The sequence below is a fragment of the Symphalangus syndactylus genome, chromosome 4 (genome assembly GCF_028878055.3).
Source record: "Symphalangus syndactylus isolate Jambi chromosome 4, NHGRI_mSymSyn1-v2.1_pri, whole genome shotgun sequence".
NCBI lineage: Eukaryota > Metazoa > Chordata > Mammalia > Primates > Hylobatidae > Symphalangus > Symphalangus syndactylus.
This window is the reverse complement of record NC_072426.2, coordinates 130,413,905-130,435,789: the sequence shown is the minus strand read 5'-3', so window position 1 is coordinate 130,435,789 and position 21,885 is coordinate 130,413,905. Positions and strand designations below refer to the sequence as shown.

The 21,885-nt window shown below is 36.3% G+C and overlaps 1 protein-coding gene across 3 annotated transcripts in view; it reads right to left on the bottom strand.

Moving 5' to 3' along the window:
* GLRB (glycine receptor beta) overlaps nt 1–20,014 on the bottom strand; it is a 92,519-nt gene extending 72,505 nt beyond the window's left edge. For 2 of the 3 annotated variants that reach the window (XM_055276237.2, XM_055276240.2), the window contains exons 1-2: nt 19,866–20,014; nt 18,020–18,170 (exon numbers count right to left, since the gene is read on the bottom strand). In XM_055276237.2, the coding sequence (XP_055132212.1) occupies nt 18,020–18,141 (122 nt within the window). In that variant the 5' untranslated portion in view covers nt 18,142–18,170; nt 19,866–20,014. Of the gene's footprint in view, nt 1–18,019; nt 18,171–19,604; nt 19,762–19,865 lie in introns of those variants that run through there. The other variant, XM_055276238.2, reaches the window with a different exon arrangement.
* Nucleotides 20,015–21,885: the final 1,871 nt, after the last annotated feature.

Here is a 21,885-nt window from a genome sequence, read left to right as displayed (position 1 = left end):
GCTAGCTTATAATATCCTTGTGGTTTTCTCAAAATCCCCTCTTTGAGCTCCTCTAATTTCAGTTCCCAGGAAAGGACTGTGGCTTTTCTCCAACTGGCCACTCCCAATTCCAGCCATCAGCCCCAGGCATTCTGCAGTCCACACTGTGGGCTTCCACTACCCACTTAGGCCCTTTTAGGCAAAGTTCCTATGTTGTGAGCTCCAAGCCAGTGCTTCCACTTGTCCTTGCCCTCATGCTGTCTGGTGGTCTCTTGTGTGACCACATCTAAGGCACAGTAAATATTCCAGCATGACTTTTCCTCCTCAGACAGAAACCACTCCCATTCCAAGGCAGCCCTCTCTGATCTGATCTATTTGCTCTACCCTACAGTCACAGCTGGCTTTGACTTCTCCAGTATGAGTTCATATCAGTCCACAGAGAGCACCCAATATGCAAGAGACCGACACGATCCTAGCTTTATGTCTTTAAAAATTTTTTTTTGTGGAGATAGGGTTTCACCATGTCCTCATTCTCCTTCACCTGTTCTTCCATTTCTTCAACCTCGTTCCCAGTCATTTCTCAGATATCTTTACTTTTCTAGCTAAGTCATTTTTTAAGTGACCTCATCTAGTTTCATAATTTACAACTCTTTAAATTATATACCTCCAGCCTAGACTATTCCCTGGAATTTCTGACTCTATATTCAACAGCTTATTGGGTGTTTTCTCTTGACGTCTAATGGATACCTCAAACTTAACACATCCAGAACTAAACTCTTGTTTTCCCCTCATTTCCTATCTACTCTTCCTGTAGTTTTTAACAGATATCTCAGTAAACAAAAACCTTTTTTTTTTTTTTTTTGGCTCAGGCACAAAACGTGGGAATCACTCTTATGATGACCTACCAAGCCACATATGATTCAGCCATTACAACCTTTCTGACCTCATATCTATCACTCTTTCCATAGTTCACCCTCTTCCTAGTCTACATGCTGTGGTTTGAACACATAAAGCCTGCCATAGAAATTTTGTATTTGATGCCTGTTTCCCTGAAATACTGCTCCTCTATAAATCTCCACGGCCTTCCTGTAGCCAACTCAATGTAGATCAGCACTACCAAAGTTCTAGTTCTCCAATCTATGTGGTGCTGAATATTATTTTAGTGTGAAAATTTTTGACTCTTTTGAATCAATAAAGCACTTCTAAGTGCTGACAAAATAAATAGTTTTTATAATTACAGATAGTGCTTCTGTAAACATTCTTGTACATATTTTTTGGTAAACATGTACACATTTCTGTTGAGTACTGTATACATTAGAAATAGAATGGCTGGTTCATAGAGTATACGGATTTTCAGTTTTAGTGGATGCTTACAAATGGTTTACCAAATGCTTATGCCATTTTGAACTTTCACCAACAGGATTTGAGCATTGTGGTTCTTCACATCCTCTTCTTCTTTCATTTAGCCATTCTGGTGGATGTGTATTGGTATACCATTATGATTTTAATCTGCACTCCCTTGATGACAAATAAAGTTGACCACCTTTACATATTTTTGTTGGCCTTTAGGCTACCCTCTTTTGGCCTTTAGGCTACTCTCTTTTCAATTAGGTTGTCTGCTTTTTTCTTAATAATGTCTAAAAGTTATTTGTATATTCTCAACAAGTTTTTATTGGTATATGTGTATAGGTGTATTTGGAAACAGCCCAAATGTTTATGAAGAGCAAAACAGAAAAATAAACTGTGGTGATTCATATAATGGAATACTAGGCAGCAAGACAATGAATGAACTGATGTTACATCTAACATTGTGAATGAACCTTAGAGAGTTAATGAGCAAAAGAAGCAGTTACAAAAGATATATGCTGGATCATTCTACTTACATACAGTTTGAAACTAGGCAAAATTAATTTACTGAATGGTAATCACTAGAGTTGGCAATGAGGTAATTTGGAAAGAAAGTGATGTCTAAGGTTTTGTCCATGTTCTATTTCTAGATCTGTGTGCTGGTTACCAATGTGAACTTTTATTAAAGCTTATGATTGGTGCACATTTCTATATGTATATTATACATACTTCAAAAAGGTTTAAAAATAAATGCCTGAAAACAACTTGTGTTTAATTAATTGTGTGTCACATATACAGAGAACAAACACATGCATACACAGATTGAGGCAGAAAGACAGAGAGAGATTGCATAAAGCAATTAAAATATGATATTATAATCTTCGATCAGCTAAAACTAAGTCTCTATGTAATATTCTATATGAGAAAGTAAATGCCTGTATCTAAATTTTTCATGGTGGTTTAAAAGATAACTCACTTTTCTCTCTCTGAAGAGAATTAATCTATTGCTTTTTATCCCTTGAAAGCAGAGCCAAGGGGAACCATGTATTTTTTTTTTTTTTTTTTTTTTGAGATGGAGTCTCGCTTTGTCACCCAGCCTGGAGTGCAGTGGCACGATTTCAGCTCACTGCAACCTCCGCCTCCCGGGTTCAAGAGATTCCCCTACCTCAGCCTCCCGAGTAGCTGGGACTAAGGCATGTGCCACCGTGCCCAGCTAATTTTTGTATTTTTAGTAGAGACAGGGTTTCACCATGTTGGCCAGGATGGTCTCAATCTCTTGACATCGTGATCAGCCCACCTCAGCCTCTCAAAGTGCTGGGATTACAGGCATGAATCACTGCACCTGGCCAGAACTATGTATTTTATACTTCGCTTCTTTCGCTTCTTTTTAGCTATGTTTTTGTAATCTTATTATTTGCATACACATGCATACATACAGCATGGAAAGGAAATAAATCATATATTGTTTCCTGACCACAGTAGCTTAGGAATGGTTTCTTATTTACAAAATGTCCATTGATAGCTGACATCCAAATTATATACTATTAATCAAACTAATGACTAGTTTTTAGGTGGTGGAACACACATCTATGAAAGGGAAGATTGTCAGATTGCATGCTCAGAAAGTAGCATTCTATTATTTAGAAAGAACTTCAACAAACTTTAAATGTATGTAAAAGTAATGTATGTATGAATAATGTATTCATTATTATTATTGTATTAATGTATTCATTATTATTATAAAGTAATGTATGTATGAATAATGTAAGAATGTATGCATAAATAAACCCAGTATGTTGCTTGAAAATGGCAAAGATTTTCAAAGGCTAAGTGACAATCAGGAAGAAAAATGTGTTCCCATTGGTGACAGTAATGACTAAACATAAATATAGTGGCAAGAACACTAATGAAAAAACTTGGAATGGGAAGCAGAAGACCGAAATTTAACTGCCAAATCTGCCACTAGCTAGCGGTAGGCCGTTAGGAAAGCCATTTTACTACCTTTTGTGACTACGGTTTTCGAGTCTTCCAAATAAACAAGGAGGACTCTGATAGGTACAGTACAACTAAAGAGTTAGCTTGAAACAACCACCTGACTACTATTGACTGACTTTATGACCTTAAGAAAGCTATACAAACACTCTCTGCATCCTACGTTCTCTATATATGAACGCTGAATGATGCTGCTTACAGTACAGATTCATTGCGAAAAGTCGATGGCCTCCCATGTAACAAGCATCTGGCACTAAGCTATGTGTAATAAGGTGACTCAGATATTTTCCCCATGATTAGGTTTTCTATATTTAACTATTAGCTTAAGTAATGGTAAAAAAAATAAAAATGAGACCAAGAGTAATAGTAAACATGCAAAACCACTTTGAACTTTTTAAAAGAGGATCTACTATCACAAACATAGGTAATCCACCTTGTAGAATATTACAGTTAGAAAATACTTTTACATATAATTCCAAATTATACTATCAGAGAAGCTCTGTGAATAGGTACAGATTCTTATTTCTGTTTTACAGATAAAGTCTTAGAGAAGCAAAGTGATCACTTATTCTAGGTCATAAATGTATTAAGTGATCTATTCTAAAGTAGAACCTATGTCTTTTTACTCAAAAATACCATTTCCATCTATTAAAACCCCAGAATAAACTTTTATCTCAATTACCCTAAGAAATCACATTGTTAATGGTTTTATCTTAAAGATCAGGACACTTATCCCAAAGAGGATCATCTGAGGATGCACAATTGGTCAGTAACAGAGTCAACTAGAACCCAAGTCTCCTGAATTTTCAATCCAATATTTTCTCCTCCATATTAATTCAACCAATTTCACCTTAAATTTATCATTATTGATTTTTTGTAGCATTTGATTTTGTATAATGTTAATGGCAGAGAGTTCACAGAGTAGTTGACTTAGCTGGGACTAGAAGGATAAGGAGGGATGTAACAGATTAAGGGGGAAAGCATAGGACAAACCCTAGGAAGAAGTTAAAGAATAGAAAACAGAACAGTGTCACGAAGAGATAGGGCTGCCCAGGAACACCAAGAAGTGCAGCATGGCAGGAGAAGATACTGGAAGTGCAGAGCAGAATTGAAAAGAGGAAAGGTGGGCCACAAGCAACGAAGTAAGTGATTGGATATACATTGAGCATCACTCACGTTGACACTATAGAGTAACAGTCCTCAGAGTGTGGTCCACAGCCACAGGCTCCTGAAGTTACCCAAAACACTTGCAGGGGGTCTGTGGACAACACTTTAAGGAGTGTTACCCAGTGTTACACATTCTGTTACTGTCCACAGAGTCAAAACTATTTTTATCATAGTAATAATAAAATGTTATTTACTTTTTTCCACTATGTTGACATTTGCACTGATGGTACCAAAGCAATGGTGAGAAAAACTGTCGGTGTTTTAGCACAAATTGAGAAAATAATAGTTAAATGTACCCATAGCCATTGCACTCTTCAACATCATATACTAGCAGAAAAAAATAAACAAGATTTTTAAAAGACAGTTTCCTAAGCAATGTTCCTTAAGAATTAATAAAAATATTAATTCTATTAAATGTTGAAACTTAACATCTTTTTAATGTTGTATGACAAAATGGAGAGTACCCATAAATCATTGTGCTGCATGCCAAACTATTGTAATCGTTTCAAAAACATTATTGAAAATTACAAGTGTAGTTATATGTAGAGATAGAGTGATTGTTTGACTTACTAGATAGACTGAACTTAATAGATTTAATAGATAGATTGAACTAGATAGACACTTTCCATGAAAAGCCATTTTCATGCAACACCATAGAAAAACTGTGGTAATTCAGATTTGAATATTTAGGAAAATATTTTTCAAAAGTGAATGAAGAGAACCTGTAACTTTGAGAAACACTACTCTATTTGTTGCCAGTGATAAAATGTGAACTTCCAAACAAAAATTGGAATCTTAAAATTAATATTAGCCACCATGAGTTTGACAGCTTTCCAACACTCGCAGACATTCCAGTGAGATCATAAGTGATATTAGATAGATTTTTTTGATGTTGTATAACAAAATATGTCAACATTTGGAAAATCTGCAAAACCAAGAGAATCAGTATTTTCCAAATGATGTTATAAAATCACAATTGGACAAAAGAACCACTCAAAGTGCAAGACAGACTAGTTGATTTTACTGCAACAGAGGACAAAATGTTCACTGATCTGATTTCAGATTTCACATTGCAACTCTCTTGTAAGAAACTAGCACTGGTTAAATTTTGGCATGACATTAAAGAAGAATATTCACAGTTACAAGGACATTAAAACACTCTTCCCTTTTTCAATTTTATGGCTGCGTGAAGTCATAATGTCTTCACATACTTCAACCAAAACAATATATCACAACAAACTGAATGCAGAAGCAGATAAGAGAATCCTGCTGTCTTCCATTAAACCAGCCATTAAACTGATTTGCTACAGTAAAAAAATGCCCCACTTTTCATTAATTTTTTTCTTTTTGAAAATGTAGTTTTCATCAAAATAAGTTATTAATGTTAATATCTATACAGTTATTTTAAGTGATTTAATCTTTTAAATTTCTGCTTCAATTTGCAATAAGGTAATTTGAATAGTATAAGCCACATAAACTAAATCTCTTTGTGTCCCTAAACATGCTCTAGGTTGCAGAGGGGACCTTAGACCAACAATTTGAGATCCACTGTTGTAGAGGATGAGTAAAGTAGAGAGGACAGGATCAGGTTCAGGAATCTAGGAACGTACTGCAGTAACAGATTCAACGTGACATGACTATGGCCTGACAGAGACCATAAAAGTAGAGATGAGGAGAAGTAGCTAGATGCAATAATCATTTCTAAACAGATTGAGCACTTGATGAGATGATGAAAGTGAAAGGGCATGAAGGATTTGAAGATGCTTTTGTCATTTCTCATGAAAGGCTGGGTGTAGAGCTGGGGAATACAGATGGGAAAGCCAGTTTAATATGTTGGGTATGTTAATTTTGAGGCCCAGTAGGAAGCTGAAAATAATTACTTGGAAATCAACAGTTAAGTTACATATAGAGATAAAGGTATAGAAGCAATCATAGATACCAATAGATACTACCCAGGGGAAAATTGATAAGCAAGAAGCTAAAAGAACTAAGGATGAATATCTGGAAAACCCAATATGTCAGGAAGGACAGAAAGAAATAGCCAGTGAAGGTGGTTAATCAGCTGTAGTCAGAGAGGTGGCTAAAAGGAGCCAGGAGTGAGTACAAATCAGGAAGCCAAATGTGGGATGGGTGAAATTGGAGGTTGTTTCTGTTTACAGAAGATAGCTAGCCCTTACTGAGTAATGACAAGGACCTAAATTAAGTCACTATATTTGTTTAAAAATAATAAAATTCATATCTTCATTTACTTATCTTTTTGAAACAGGATCTCGCTCTGTCACCCAGGCTGGAGTGCAGTAGCACAATCGCAATAATGGCTCACTGCAAGCTTGTCCTCCTGTACTCAGGTGATTCTCCCACCTCAGCCTCCCAAGCAGCTGGGATTACAGGTGTGCTCCCCTTCCCCCATGCTTGGCTAATTTTTTCTTTTATGTTTTGTAGAGATGAGGTCTCACTATGTTGCCCATGCCAGTCCCGAACTCCTGGGCTCAAGTGATCCTCCCACTTTGGCCTCCCAAAGTATTGAGATTACAAGTGTGAGCCATGGCACCCAGCCCAAATCTTTATTAAAGGTAGAATTGTGTCAGGAGTCAGTCTTAATAGAATGATTAAGTGTTATATATTGTTTTATTTTTTTGTAATAATGTTGCATGTCTTTTGAAATTTAAGGAAATTCAAGGTAAGTGAAGAAAAGAACTAGTGAATTAGAGCTCAAAAACTATAGGCCATTTTATCCTACTAGTTGAAGAAATATAGTAATTAACAAAGGGGGAAACCAAAGTTAATAAAATAGCAATAGAAAAACTATATATATTTTTTCCAGGTGGGTGACCCTTTAATATGTTTGTAAACACTTAGGGAAAAAGGAGCCAAAGAAACGAAGAAAATTTAAAACATAGGGGAGCAAAGTAAGCTAAGAGGTACATCTCAGAAGACAGTGGAGGAGATGAGATCCTTAAAAAATTCATTTTTTTTGCTAAATCAAGAGAAAAGGAGAAAAGGAAGGATGACGCCTCAGGTAACTTTAGAATGAAAATCAAGAAAGACTGAGGGGGTTCCCATCCAAGGACTTGTATTCTTTTCCTTTAAAATAAAAGTTAAAATTTTATGCTAACACTGAAAGGAACAAGATAAAAGACAGAAACAATGTGGAGAGAGAAATTTAGAGCCTCTGAGGGGTAACGAAAAGAATTTGGAAAGAAAATGAAGACTTAGCCAAGACTAGATCAAAATAAATCAACCAAGATTCTAGATCACTGAAAACATCTACATTTGTACCATTAAGTCGAAAATATTATAGAGATTCCAGACACATAAAAGTAGAATGTATAATATTAAAGAATGCTGCAATAAGACCTTTAGATTATTTTGTCAGCCATGCCCATGGTATCACTGAGAGTTAAACATGATACAAAGAACACCACACATCTACTCATTAATAGGTACGCCTTTTCTATTAGGTTATTCTCAGCAACCAGCCCAAGAGCGGTAAACTCCTACTATTGTTTTCTTATATGAGGACTAATAAATTCAGATGTCTCAAGGTAGCCAACATATTTTATTAGCAATTTAATAAGTGCTTCACTGTTATTCCAATCAGAGCTCTAGAAATATTATTTCATATTTACATCATTTCTCAGAGGAGCCATTTGTATGTACATAAATTTGAATAATTGGCTTCATGAATTCTAAGTGTAAATTTCCATAAAATACCCATGGTAAAGGAATTCATTTATAAAGGGACCTCAGCTCTCTTTAGCAGAGCAATGATATGTCTATTTCAGGTAGTAGCATAAGGAAAATATAGGAGACTTTTGCAAATATACTTTTTTTACTGTATTACAGAAATTATTTGCCTCCACAAGAAAAAAAAAAGGATACATTTCAGTAAGTCAAATTCCTTAATGTGTGAAAATTTGGTAGGCTAAGAATGCAGACAATTCACCTTCCTCATACCTTACTCTTCTACTTTGGAGTTCAGTTAACTCTGTCAAACTCTATGTTTTGATAAATCAACTCTGAAATTAGATATCCTTTAGAGTTAACTTCCCCAAGAAATAGAATTTTGTGTATTCTTTTTCCACTGGTCAGGCTTGACTGGTTAAAAATTGGGAAACAAAAAGCACCAACAAAACACTAAAATAGTTAACCCTGAATATAAAGTTACCAAAGCAATCATAAACAAAACCACATTGTATCATAAAAGATACGGCTGCCATAAATTAATGAATGAATAAAATTAGGAGACTATTGAGATCAAACTTTTCACTATACAAATGAGAAAACTGAGACTCAGTTAGATTAAAGTTATACAGCCAATCAGCAAAAGTGCTAAAGGAGATACAGTGGTGTTCTTTCTGCTATATTATTATACAATGTCTTTGCCATCATGATTTAGTAGACATACAAAGTAAATTTTAAACAACACATGTTTTATCTCTAAACATCTAAACACAGTCCCAGTGAACCACTAACCCATCAAAAGATTAATTTAGGATTTGTCTATATCATCAGCTACCCATTTAATTTCCTTTGAACTAGCAAGCATAAATGGAGCTCTTATGCAAACAATTTTGAAGTAGGGCAGGATGTAAAAGTATATATAACCATTTCATCTCAAGTACTTACAATTTAGTTAGTTACAATTTAGTTCAATCTAGTTGAACACAATAGAGTTCAACTAGAAAATAAAAGACATCATTGTATAAAGAACTAATTCTAATCAAGTGTCAAAACATCCAGTATGCACAAAAAGGATTCTGAGATATCAAGAACAGGGAGTTTAATCAGTTTTAATCATAGGCCCATGACATCTTGGGCATAAAAAGAACTTTTAAATACTCTTAACTTCCCATTGATGTTATTTGGGTCATGTCCCTAACCAAGCTATGTTTGGTCACTCCAGCAACAAAGCTCCTAAGGAAACCCATTTTCTCTTTGAACGGTTCTATATTTTCCTTTAATTGAACTTATCTTCCTCTGTTTCTCTCTTTGGTCTTAATTCTATAACTTGGTGTCATACAAAGAATGTCTAGTCATTTTATACGACAACATCTCAAATAGAAGGTAATTACTCTTCTATTCTTCAGAGAAAATAATGCACAATACAATTAATCAAACAACACAACAGACTTTCACATTCGTGCAAATACTGATCATGATTCTCCAAACAAACTCACACGTAATTCTAACTCTCATAAATTATGGCAACAAGAATTCAACATAATGCTTCAGGTAATATACTCACCATGAGATTAATACTTTTTTATTTCTAAACATTGTATTTCTATCAATATCCAAGACATCAAAGCATTAATAAGCCACAACACTATTAATTCAGATTAATCACATTCTCAACTAAAACTTATTTTAAATGTTTTATAAAGCAAAATAATATCTAAGATGAGCTCTAAGGGACTAGTAAAGCCTAGATATATTAAGCAAGAAGTTGTCATTCCAAATATAAACATGTCCAAGCATACATAATAGCAAGCGAAGATTAGGAACAAGGGCAGATAAGCCTTCCCAAAATAAGAGAGTAGGCTTGGGTATGGCTGACACTTGTAACCCCAAGACTTTGGGAGGCCAGGGCGGGAGGACCACTTGACGCCAGGAGTTTGAGGTTGCAATGAGCTATGATCACACCACTGAACTCCAGCCTGGGCAATAGAGTAAGATCCTGTCTCTAAAAACATACATTCATATATACATACCTACACACATAATATAAGAGAGTTGTTTCACATAAATTTAGAAATATAAGTTAGGGAGGCCCTTGAAAGTCAAGGTAAGAAGTATGTACTGGAGTTCAAGAACCATCCGGTAGTAAGATATTGTAAGTTTTTAAACATAAGAATAACGATGAAAATACAGGCCAGGCACCGTGGCTCACGCCTGTAATCCCAACACTTTGGGAGGCCGAGGTGGGTGGATCGCGAGGTCAGGAGATCGAGACCATCCTGGCTAACACAGTGAAACCCCATCTCTACTAAAAACACAAAAAATTAGCAGGGTGTGGTAGCACGCGCCTGTAGTCCCAGCTACTCGGGAGGCTGAAGCAGGAGAATCACTTGAGCCCGGGAGATGGAGGTTGCAGTGAGGTGAGATTATGCCATTGCACTCCAGCCTGGCTAACAGAGCGAGACTCCATCTCCAAAAAAAAAAAAAACAAAAAAAAAGATGAAAATACAGATGACATGTTAAGATGGATAATAATGATAGAAAAGCTAGGGTGAATAACTAGGAAGATATAGTAACACATATGTTAAAAATAATGGTGGCTGGGCATAGTGGCTCATGCCTGGAATCTCTGTACTTTAGGAGGCCAGGGCAGGAGGATTGCTGGAGGCCAAGAGTTGGAGGCGTCAGTTAGCTATGATCACAACACTGCACTCCATCCTGGACGACAGAATTAGATCCTGTCTCCAAAAAGGAAAATAAAATAATGGTAACAGCAGATGCAGTGAAAAAAAAAATTGAACGTGGCAGATATAGGAGATGATTTTAAGAGAATGTTAGGCTCCATTTAAGCTTCATGCCTGGGTAACTGGAATAATAAGGATGCTGATTTCCTTTTGGAAAAAGAAGACCAATTCAATTGATTGCAAAATAACAGCATGCCATTAAAATTGTTCAATAAGTAATAAGAAAATACATAACTAAACATCAGTGAAAAATTCAATCTAGATATGTAACAGTAATAACAGGTAATTTTCAATCTTATCCATTTTATAGATTATCCATATCTTTTCCAATCAGCCTTTCATCTTTTGGCCAATGTCTTTGTCTAGAATATTTCCACTAAGAAGTAAGAAACTGGAATTATACTAAAATCTATTTCATCTATTAATGAATAGAAGATAAAGGAGACAAAAGAGTCAGAACAGGAAGATGGCTAATATAATACCCAAGCAGCATATGGTGGCATTGAATAATCAATGAATAATCAACAGTAACCTACCCTTCTTGGTACATACAGACTGAAGTACGAAAATGCTATCATTCAACGGTACAATCTCTCTCTGAAGGAGACAAAAAAAAAATCATAACAGCATCAAACCATTTACATATGCACACACAATTTTTAGTTTATGAAAAAACTAGCAGAAAGAAATCACGTTTTCTCAACATACACACAGAACAAGAAGAAAAATTAAAAGTTATTTATGTAATTATTTTAAAGCTAGAGTTCCAACAGCTTCAAGGAAAGATAATTTAGAAGGTAGGATAATATATGCTAACACTACTATAAATAATAGCAGCCCTCAACACTTAAGGGCTTGTTATTAAGCTTCCCAGACCTAAGATACAAGTATGGGCCAAAATGGGAGAAAAGAGGTGAGATTTCCAATGCAACTTTCAAACATATTAGTTTCACTTATTGCAAGCTATTAAATGTTTGAAATTCAAACAGTCTTCAACAAAAGATAGAAGTTTCCCTAATGGTGGTGGCAAAAAAATGTAGTATGTGACAAGGAGTTGTATAGCTTGGCCAAATTCACTATTAAAAAGTGCTTATTATGTGTGCTATGAGCAAAAATAGAAATTGCAAACAATATTCAATTTTATTTTTAGTTGAGGGAGTTCTGGTTTTTCAATTACTGTTATTCAATAAAAAAATCTGAAAGTTTATTTTAGTATGTTCTAGTTTCATATATGATGTACCTACAAATATAAATCCATAAAACTATGCTTTATAAATTATGGCAAGCATTGATTAGATCATTATATTTGTTAACCTGTGATCATTATTTCTTGAAAATTATAGTAGCTTGACATATTTCTTCTTACTATTACAGCTAAGGTCAGAAAAGACAAAAATTTTTCTAGGTTTGAAAGAAATGTTTTAAAAAATATTATTCATGAAATTTCAAACCTTAATAATAAGATTTTAAAATCCTTATTATTAACACGCCACCAACATACATTTATCTTATGTACTAGAGCTTTCTAAGTAAATTCCCCTAAAATAAAGACATACTTAAATAAATAGATCAAGATAAAATTTTTAAACGTAATTCTCTGTGGGTTACTTTGCTATTAGATAATGATAAAGCTGTAATCAAATACAATGTATTAGAACCACTGAATCTTAAAAATTGCACAATTTGAAATCACGTTATATCAGTCTCTGGTCTAACCACCTGTCTAATGCTCAAGCTTTCTCTAAAATATGCCCACCAAGTAATTATCCCACGTGCCCGCGTACCTCCACTTATCGTGAACTTCACTACCTCGCTTCCTAATAAATTACATCTAGGCAGAACTCATCGAAAGTTCTTAACTTGGAGCCAAAAATATCCTTCCCCGTAGCTTCTATTCATTAGTATTGCTTTTAATTATTGGCGCCAAGCAACAAAATCTACTTTCTCATCACCATCAGTTTTTTAAAACTTTGTAGACAATTTTCAAGTATCTCAGTTCCTTCAGCTCTTCCTAATATGACATGATTTTAATTACTTCTACTATTCTTATTTCTCATTCCTGAAAATATTTCTGCACTAGCACAGAGCAGAAATCTCTATAAACCTTGCTTTAAATATTTCTAAAAAGTAATATACTTAACATAAAATTAGCAAAATAGTTTTACTATTAAAATAAATAGTTCTTATTTTACTAATTTTATGTTAAAAATATGTTAATTTTAAGAAAGTCTTTCTTAAAATACTAAATTGTATGTATGTGTGTGTATATATATATATATATATATATATAAAACACTATTCATTTGTCTGATAATTATTATGTAATATTTTTCCCAAATGTGGTCTGCCAAGCTATGTTTTTCCTCACCCTATACTTACCCAGGTGGCCTCTAGACCAAAGTGCAATTTATTCTTCAACAGTGTTAGACCTATCTCATTTAGCCCTTCAAGATCATATTGGATCCTAATTCTGTCTCACATATTCACTATATGTCTGAATATCACAGAGCCTCAGTTTGGATTTTTTCCCTGTATAGTTTTATTTCAGTCATTGACAAATAATTGACTATGATGAGGCCAAAACTGAACCAGGTAACATAATCCAGGATGAAGATGTTCCACTAATTACCTAGCTGCTAACTCACCTAGTTATCCTTATACTGAGACCATATTTCTAAATTTTCCACAGGGATCATATCAGTCAACTTCAGGTAACTTAACAAAATCCAGATATAATGGCTTAATAAGAGATAGTCAAAGATCTTTAGGTTTTTATTCACTTCATTAAATAAATTTTTATTATATGTATATTTTGTGCCAGGAGCTATGTTTCTTGCTGTTGATTAAGGTAATCAAGACACTGCTCTCATTGAGCTTACAATCTAGTGGGGAAAGCAGACAATTACAATAGATAATTATCATACTGTATTATATGTGAGTGGCAATTGGGGAACTGTGGGGGCACAGAATGTGATTATCTAAATCCTCAGGATTAGGAAAGGTTTCCCAAAGAAGACAATAGGGTTTGAGTCTGAGTTAAGTTCGAGGTCATTATGAAACACTAAGATTAAAATGTTGGATGTATGGGTGTGGTGCTCTTCAGAGAGGTACGGGCTGTATATACAGACATAGAAATCAACAGTAAGTGGTAGTTATAGCCATGAATTTGGACGATACCCACTGACACAGGTTAACTAAAAAGAATAAAAACACTGGCATTTCAGGGAAAGGGAAGAACACTTGCAGAGATGTGAAACAGCATGGGTATATGAGAGTTGATGCGTGTGAGGCTTAGGCAGGGGCAGGGGTCAGGATGGGGAAGATACTGCTGGAGGTATCAGAGGCCAGTTCATCAGGAATCTTGTGTGTGGAGCCAAGAAATTTCCACCTTATCCAGAATATTGTGGTGTCCTTTAAAGTGTTCTCAATATTGACATGACCTGACTGGACTCAAGACACTATTGGGAAAATACACAGTAAGGTCAATGTGGCATATGAATTAATGGAGGAAGATAAGAAGCAGGAAGGCTGAAAAGGAGTCAATGAAGAGGGTGGGAAGGAGTAGCTAAGGCAATGTCCCACATGGGAATGAAAATGTAAGACATATTCCAGTGATAGTAATTGATGAGTTCTGGTGACTACTGAATTTGAAAAGCTAAGGTAGAAAGAGATGGCCTAAGGTGATCCCCAGGATTGTAGTATGAATGAAAAGGTCGAAATGGTGTCATCTGGTGAGAAGAGGAGTTCACCACTCTTAATACAGTGATTATTCATTGTGTTATTCACATGATTCTGAGTTCAGGTTTTATCATTTCAAGTTAAATTTGAGTTTCATGATGGGACGGTCAAGTTGAAATGGTGGATGTATGGGTGTGGCACTCTTTAGAGAGATCTGAGCTGTATATAAAGACTTAGAAGTTAACAGTGAGTAGATAGTAACTACAACCATGGATATCTACAAAATCACTCAGGTAGAATGAAAAAATCAGAGGAAAGACCAAAAGATTAAAGGCAATGTCAAATGTAAGCTGTAAAATAAAAAGGTAACTGTCCAAGGACTTATCTAAAATATTTTTATTAATTTAAAGTTTATTTCTTATTTGTTAATACATATTAAATTTCTTAAGTTTTTGGAAGCAAATTTATCAGATACTTTGTCAATCTGGTACTAGTGCTTCATTTACATATCAAAAAAACAACAGGTTAGAAAAAAGAAACAGCAAAGAGGCCAAGAAAAGTTTATGATCTGACTCAAGTTCAGCATCAATATTAAATTGTAGAATATCAAGGAACTCCAGTCCTTTATTTCTCCTACATTTTAAAACATGTTTCCTCTATTTACAGTCCTGGGGGGAAATGTTGTTATAACAGTAAAACTGGAAGATTTCACTCTGGATTGCTGCACATGAACTGCTTATATCTATCTATGCACCCACATTGCTTCATCCACTCTACTCAAAAAAAAAAAAAAAAGTGTAAACAAATGAAAACATCACTGGGCAAGAATTTTTTACCATCCTGAGGAGTATTAGGGTAGTCTGTACTTGATTTCTGGGTTTTGTAATTTTAAATATTCCTCTCAGTCAAGATGTTTAATAAATAAGCAACTTACACAGGCTAAGCAAACTGGATCATAGTAAGATACATACAATTTGCATATTCTTTCACAGCCCATTATTATAGCTCAAATTCTTAATCAAGACACCTGAAAGAAATTTGATATGATAGATTCAATCACCGTCAGGGACAACCCTAGTCTTCTGAAGTTCTTAATTCAGTGATAATCAGAATTCTTAATAAAACACTCAAATGAAAAATATACAACTCTAACTCTCCAAGGTACATCCACTTTTTAACAAGCCAGACTTCTGGCAGCATCACATCACAACTGTTAATAAAGCTTGATCTAGTCTCATAATTATTTTTAAAAAACCTATAATGTAAAAATTCAAAGATAAAATTTCAATTAATTACTCAACATATCTAAAATATTGAGATGTGGGCTTAACAGGTGTATGTTGGGTCTTCCACTTGAAGATGTCATATTCATCAGAAGAGAACTCTTATTGTTATACTCTCTATCTACTAAATTTAACTTTGAAAATCTGTCTTAAATAACTATACACACCATAAGTATATACAGTCTACACATAAGGCTATTTAATAATGTAGTTGTGAAAAGAGAATGTCCTCTAAAATACTCTGATAATATATATGGTAGTTATAAGATTTGCTGTTGCCATCTTCAGAATAATTTGATTATGACATTTGATGTAGGACAGGGGGTGGGTGTACCGGGAGAACAAGAGCCTTATCAGCTTCCTCAGAGAAACCCAAGATGGCTTGATTCCATACATAGAATTAAGGTGACTATATGACATAGACAACAGTTTGTGTTAATGTCCCAATATTCATCAAAGAAAAGGTAATAGAAAGAATATCTAAAACACAAAGAAGTGTCCTTTCGCTTAGGAAGACTAAGGCCTGACAATGCCCAGTTCCCTAAAATGCTAATCTCCAGCTTGTGGCACAAAAACAGTAATAGTGAAGAGTTGAGATGGTTGTAGATTGTGGTTATTCCTGAACCTACCTCCATTGTTCCCAGCTGATACCCAGCTGGGCAGATGGCCAAGGAGGGACACACAAACATAATTCAGGGCCATTGTGTCATATACCCAGAAATTTGGCCCTGACATCAGACAATGCTGCAGCACTAGAATAAGCAGGACTATTAAGGGGGGAAATCAGGAAATATCCCTTCAAATGGAGCTGAATTTAATGCTAGACATTACGTGGATCATGATACTGTCTCCAGAATTTTACTCTCACAAATTCATACAGACACCTATTAAAAATACCAATTCTAGTGTCCTTTCTTTACAAAATATACTTCCCAAAATGTACCTCATCTCTTATGGAACATCTGTAAAAACATAATAATCTCTATTTAAATAATAATGATGCTGGAATAAAATGTTATCTATGATCAATATTACATTTGAGAAATATTAATTGAAGATGACCTGTAATAGAATATTAACTTTTATTCCAAACCACTGCATATATTGCATTATTACCTAAAAGCACGTTATATTTTGAGAAAGTTGTTTACTTATACACTGTACAATTGCTCTATTTTACTTTCATTGACCAGTAATGTTAATCTTTCCTATTAAAAAAAAGACTTGGCCAGGTGCGGTGAACCACGCCTGTAATCCCAGCACTTTGGGAGCCCAAGGCGAGCAGATCACCTGGGGTCAGGAGTTGGAGACCAGCCGGGTCAACATGGTGAAACCCTGTCTCTACTAAAAAATACAAAAATTAGTTGGGCATGCTGGTGGACACCTGTAATCCCAGCTACTTGGGAGGCTGAGGCAGGAGAATTGCTTGAACCCAGGAGGTGGAGGTTGCAGTGAGCAGATATTGTGCCAATGCACTCCAGCCTGGGTGACAGAACGAGACTTGATCTAAAGAAAATAAACAAGACTCCACACCACGAAACTTTGTCTTTTGTGGGGGATGTGTTGGATTTAGAATTTATGTTTTCAAGTAATTTCAAATTTAATGACCTGCTTTCTACAAAATATCCTAATCTCCTAACATAACTTATTTACAGTTACTAAAATAGAAAATTGATCTATCATATGAGTTTCCTTTTGCCATGCATACATATGAACTGACCTTAAGATCACAGTTACCTATCTGACTTTTAAATAAAATATTATTAAATATTTTAGGGTTAAAAAAAACCCTTTTTGAACTGGTGTTTGCTCAAAACACAGTATATCAGTATCCAATTAAAGTTGCACAGCACATTTAACATAAGAAAAAAATAGTGACTTTTTCTACTTTTGTAAACAATGTATAAAAATTATATAAACCCATGGCATGATTTAAAAAAAGAAAACTATAAAACCACCTTGAACATTGGGAATTAATTCTCACATTCTAAACCTCTCTTCACCCTATCATTTTCTGTCTCTGTAACAGATGGATATACATTCTGATATGAAAAGTTTTGTTGATGTGTGTCTTCATAAACCACCTTACTTTTATAAAACATGCAATAACATTTCTCCACATAAGAATATAAGACATGAAGAACATACGATGGGCATAGATACTGCTTCTTTTTCCCCTTCCCTTTCTTTGAAGACTTTTCCTTAGAATAGGCTTCTTCCACCCACAAGGAAATTAAAATTAAAAAGGCAGTTGTCAATAAAAACTTCATCTTGAAAACTTAAATTTCAGAAGATCGATCTACAAGAGAGAACAAGAAAATGTTTACATTTATGAAGCAAATGATAACAATATGACTGCCCCTTTAAAGAGTATAATCATTACTACCCAAAGGGCAAGTACATTTGTATATCAAATCCTCATTGCTCAGTCCTACGTGGTAATACTTCACAACATATTTAGTATTTTTATATAGTAGTTGTAAAGTCTTTTTTATATAGCAGTAAAAGTCAGTTTAAATAATGGCACATAGAAAACAAGACCGCCAATGAGATATAATAGGTTACTGTATAAAATTTCTGATTCTGTAGCTACGCAAAATTATAAATTGATATTGAATTGCACAGTATATCAAAAATATGTTTAGAAAGATATCTGGAAGCATGCTTTAAACACAGCGTTAAAATGATTATCTTCAGCTAGTGCATTGGAAGTATCTTTTTCTTTTTAAATTTGTATATTGTTTGAAGTTCTTATGTATATTTTTTCAAAAACAATGTATTTTAAAGAAAAAGAAAATTCTAAGTATTAAAAACCTGACAGATAAAAGAAAAAATTAATATCAAAGAGTTCCACATTCAAAATTCATTGCTTTTTAATTTAAAAACATTAAATTGGCAAGCTACCTTTTTGCCCCCAAAAGGTGCCTCTTAAGTTAGCTTTAAAGCTTTCTTACTTATTTGCTACTAACATTTATCATCAAAAAGATTACTTCAGAAATTCTACAACAAGAAATAAAACAACAAGTGTTGTTACATTTTTTTCGAATTATCGTCCTAGCCATATTTTAATGACATTTTTCATGCTCAAATCAGAATTATATTATTGCCAGAGAGTCTGATACATAAAAAATAATTAAGCCTCTAACTAGAGAAGTTCAACCTCTTCTGCATCCTTCATTTCCAAACCATAAATTGTTTCTCTTTCATTGTTTTCTGCAGAGTAAAAGACCTGTCATATTATTCAACGCTAACTTAATTCCCATCTCACCCTCATAAATTTGCTTCTCCTTATGTCATGTTTTTCATCTTTTTTTCCCCCAGGATTCTTCCCCCCATATTTATCTTTTACACACACTCGAGGCAAGCCAGAGGGGCTTCTCCCTGGGTACTTTAAATTGAAGACAACAGAGGGGGCTCATCAGACCAACAGCAACAACACAAGGTTCTCCTCTGGCAACTTCACAGCCCTGGACGCTCCCTTCCCCCATCCGACAGCGGCACCTGCTTCCAGACACCTTTGCCCACAGCAGCAGGTACTTCTCCCACTTTCACAATCTTGCCTCCCAAAAAGGAGGGCCGAGCCCTCCTAACGCTTCGAAGAACAGAGAAATTCAACACTCTGCTCTGTCCTCACCCCCAATCTTTCAAGGGGGACAGCTGCACTGACAGGAAGATCCTCATAAACAAAACCACGCAAGGAGACCTCCTGGTCAACCTTGCCTTCCTTAATTACCCCGGCCCTCTGCATCCCTCCACTCCGAGCGTCTCCGCGGGCGCCACCGCAGCGAGGACCCGGCTGCCGCTGCCAGGCGCCCCGCGCCCCTCTCCAGCGCAGGGCAGCGCGCGTCCTCCCCTGCACGCCGCAGTGCTCCTCGCGCTCCGCCGCCCCGGGCTTGACCCGCTCTTTCCGCAGAGGCGTCTATTCCCTTCCTCAGACCACCGTCGCCGCCCCACTCCGCGTCCCCTCCTCCTAAGTGGAGCTCCTGGCACTTACCCGGAGGCGCCCCTGCCCACAACCGCCGGGCGAGATCGTGGAGGCTCTGGGCCGAGGTGGCAGTGGCTGCTAGGGGTGCAGCGGGCGCCGAGCGGGGGCGGCTGCGTCTCAGCCGCCCGCGCCACCGCCGAGCTCCGCTGACGCGCCTGCTCGGGCCGCGGAGCCTGCGCCGTGGCGTGCCGCGGTCGGGGCCGCAGCGGGGACAGCGCGGGCCGCGGGGGAACCTGGCGACCGCGGGCGGGGGAGGGAAGAGGTGTCCCGACAGAGCAACGTCACGGCATCGTCCCCTTCAGGCACTGGAGGGGTTACCGAGCAGAAATGTGTCCCCCCCTCACTCCTTAGGGGACTAAAGGAGTTGCGGACGAAGGGCGGGAATGATAGTGTCGGTACAAAAAGAAAAAACCTTTCAAGGAGCTGGGATTGCTTGGGGTCAGCTTTTGACCACTAGCAACAAACAACAACAGAACAACAAATGACCTTCTTGGGTCAAAGCGAACAAAACACATTTTCTGTCATTTCTTCATTTGCCTGGAATCCAGACATCCAACTTAATCTCGGGGTCTTCCAATTTCTAAAAGCCTGAACTTTCTGGGCAAGCTTAAATTGGTCAAAATTACTGACAATATAGTCATACAGGTAATACTATTTTTAACATCTGTTACATAATTAACATGTGTACAGAACTTGACAGTTGCAAAACACCTTTCACTCGCCTTATCTCATGTGGCCCTCACCACATTCCTGGGCAAGTTTTGTCATCCTTCCCCTTCTGTAGATGAAGAATCTGAAACTCAGTTATATTAAGAGATTTACTTAGAGTTACAGATCTTGAAGGAAATTTACCAGAGATTCGAAGTTAGTGATTTTTACATATCTGAACCAGATATGGTCTCTGCCTTATAAGAGCAAAATGCTATTGTCCTCATCCTTGTGAAGAAGTAGCCCTTACTTGGATATGCAGCCCTTACATAACAGATAAGTTTATCCTATTACCTCTTGAATGTATGCCTGATTGATTTTTTTAATTTTTATTTTTTAAGCAACAGGAGCTCACTTTGTTGCCCAGGCTGGAGTGCAGTGGCACAATCATAGCTCACCGCAATCTTGAACTTCTGGGCAATCAAGAGATCCTCTTGTCTTGGTCTCCCTAGTAGAGTAGCTGGAACAACAGGCACAGGCCATTGCGCTCCACTAATTATTATTATTTTTTTTAAGAGACAGCATCTCTGGCTTTGTTGTCCAGGATGGTCTCCAACTCTGGCCCGAAGCCATCTGCCTGCCTCAGCCTCCCAAGCTGGGGGGATTACAGGCTTGAGCCACCCCACCCCACTGTACCAGGCCCTGATGGATTCTTTTTATTAAAAAAGCATTGTCTCAAGTGAGCATCACTTAGCATTGTATTGTGGACCTACAGATGTATCCACTAATAAATTTTTCCACCCACAGCATATGGAGGAAAGGAACATTTCCTGCATATAACCGTGTTCCATAAGCTTCATGAGATATTCTGCTGCCTAAGAGTAGTGATCATTAATAAGTGATCATTACCTTATTTACATTACAAAATGATCATTATTCAAAGAGCTGTACTGTTGGGAGACCCCCCCCCAAAGTGGATCAGGATATAACTTTGGATTTTAATGCTTTATTAGAAAGAACTATATTGTTAATATACGTTTCATAAGATATAACTTTTGGTGAATAGGTCATATGAAGAATGATAAAGGAATTAGTTTTCATGCAACCAGGGGAGTTTAGAAGTTGGCAAAAACCTTACGCTTAGTTTTCAAGTAATCAAGAAATTATTAAGAGTTTAGAATAATAGGATATTCAGAATCCTGTAATAAAACGAACATCTTTTATTTACAAACTCTAATGTCCGCATTTGGAAGAACTATGCTGAAAATGCCTACAATTGACTTGCTCACCTTCCCTAGTATTGTTTCTACGCCATCCATGGATGTTATATTGGAGAATTAGGTTATTCAGAAGAAAAGCAAGTCCAACAGGTTGGATGGGT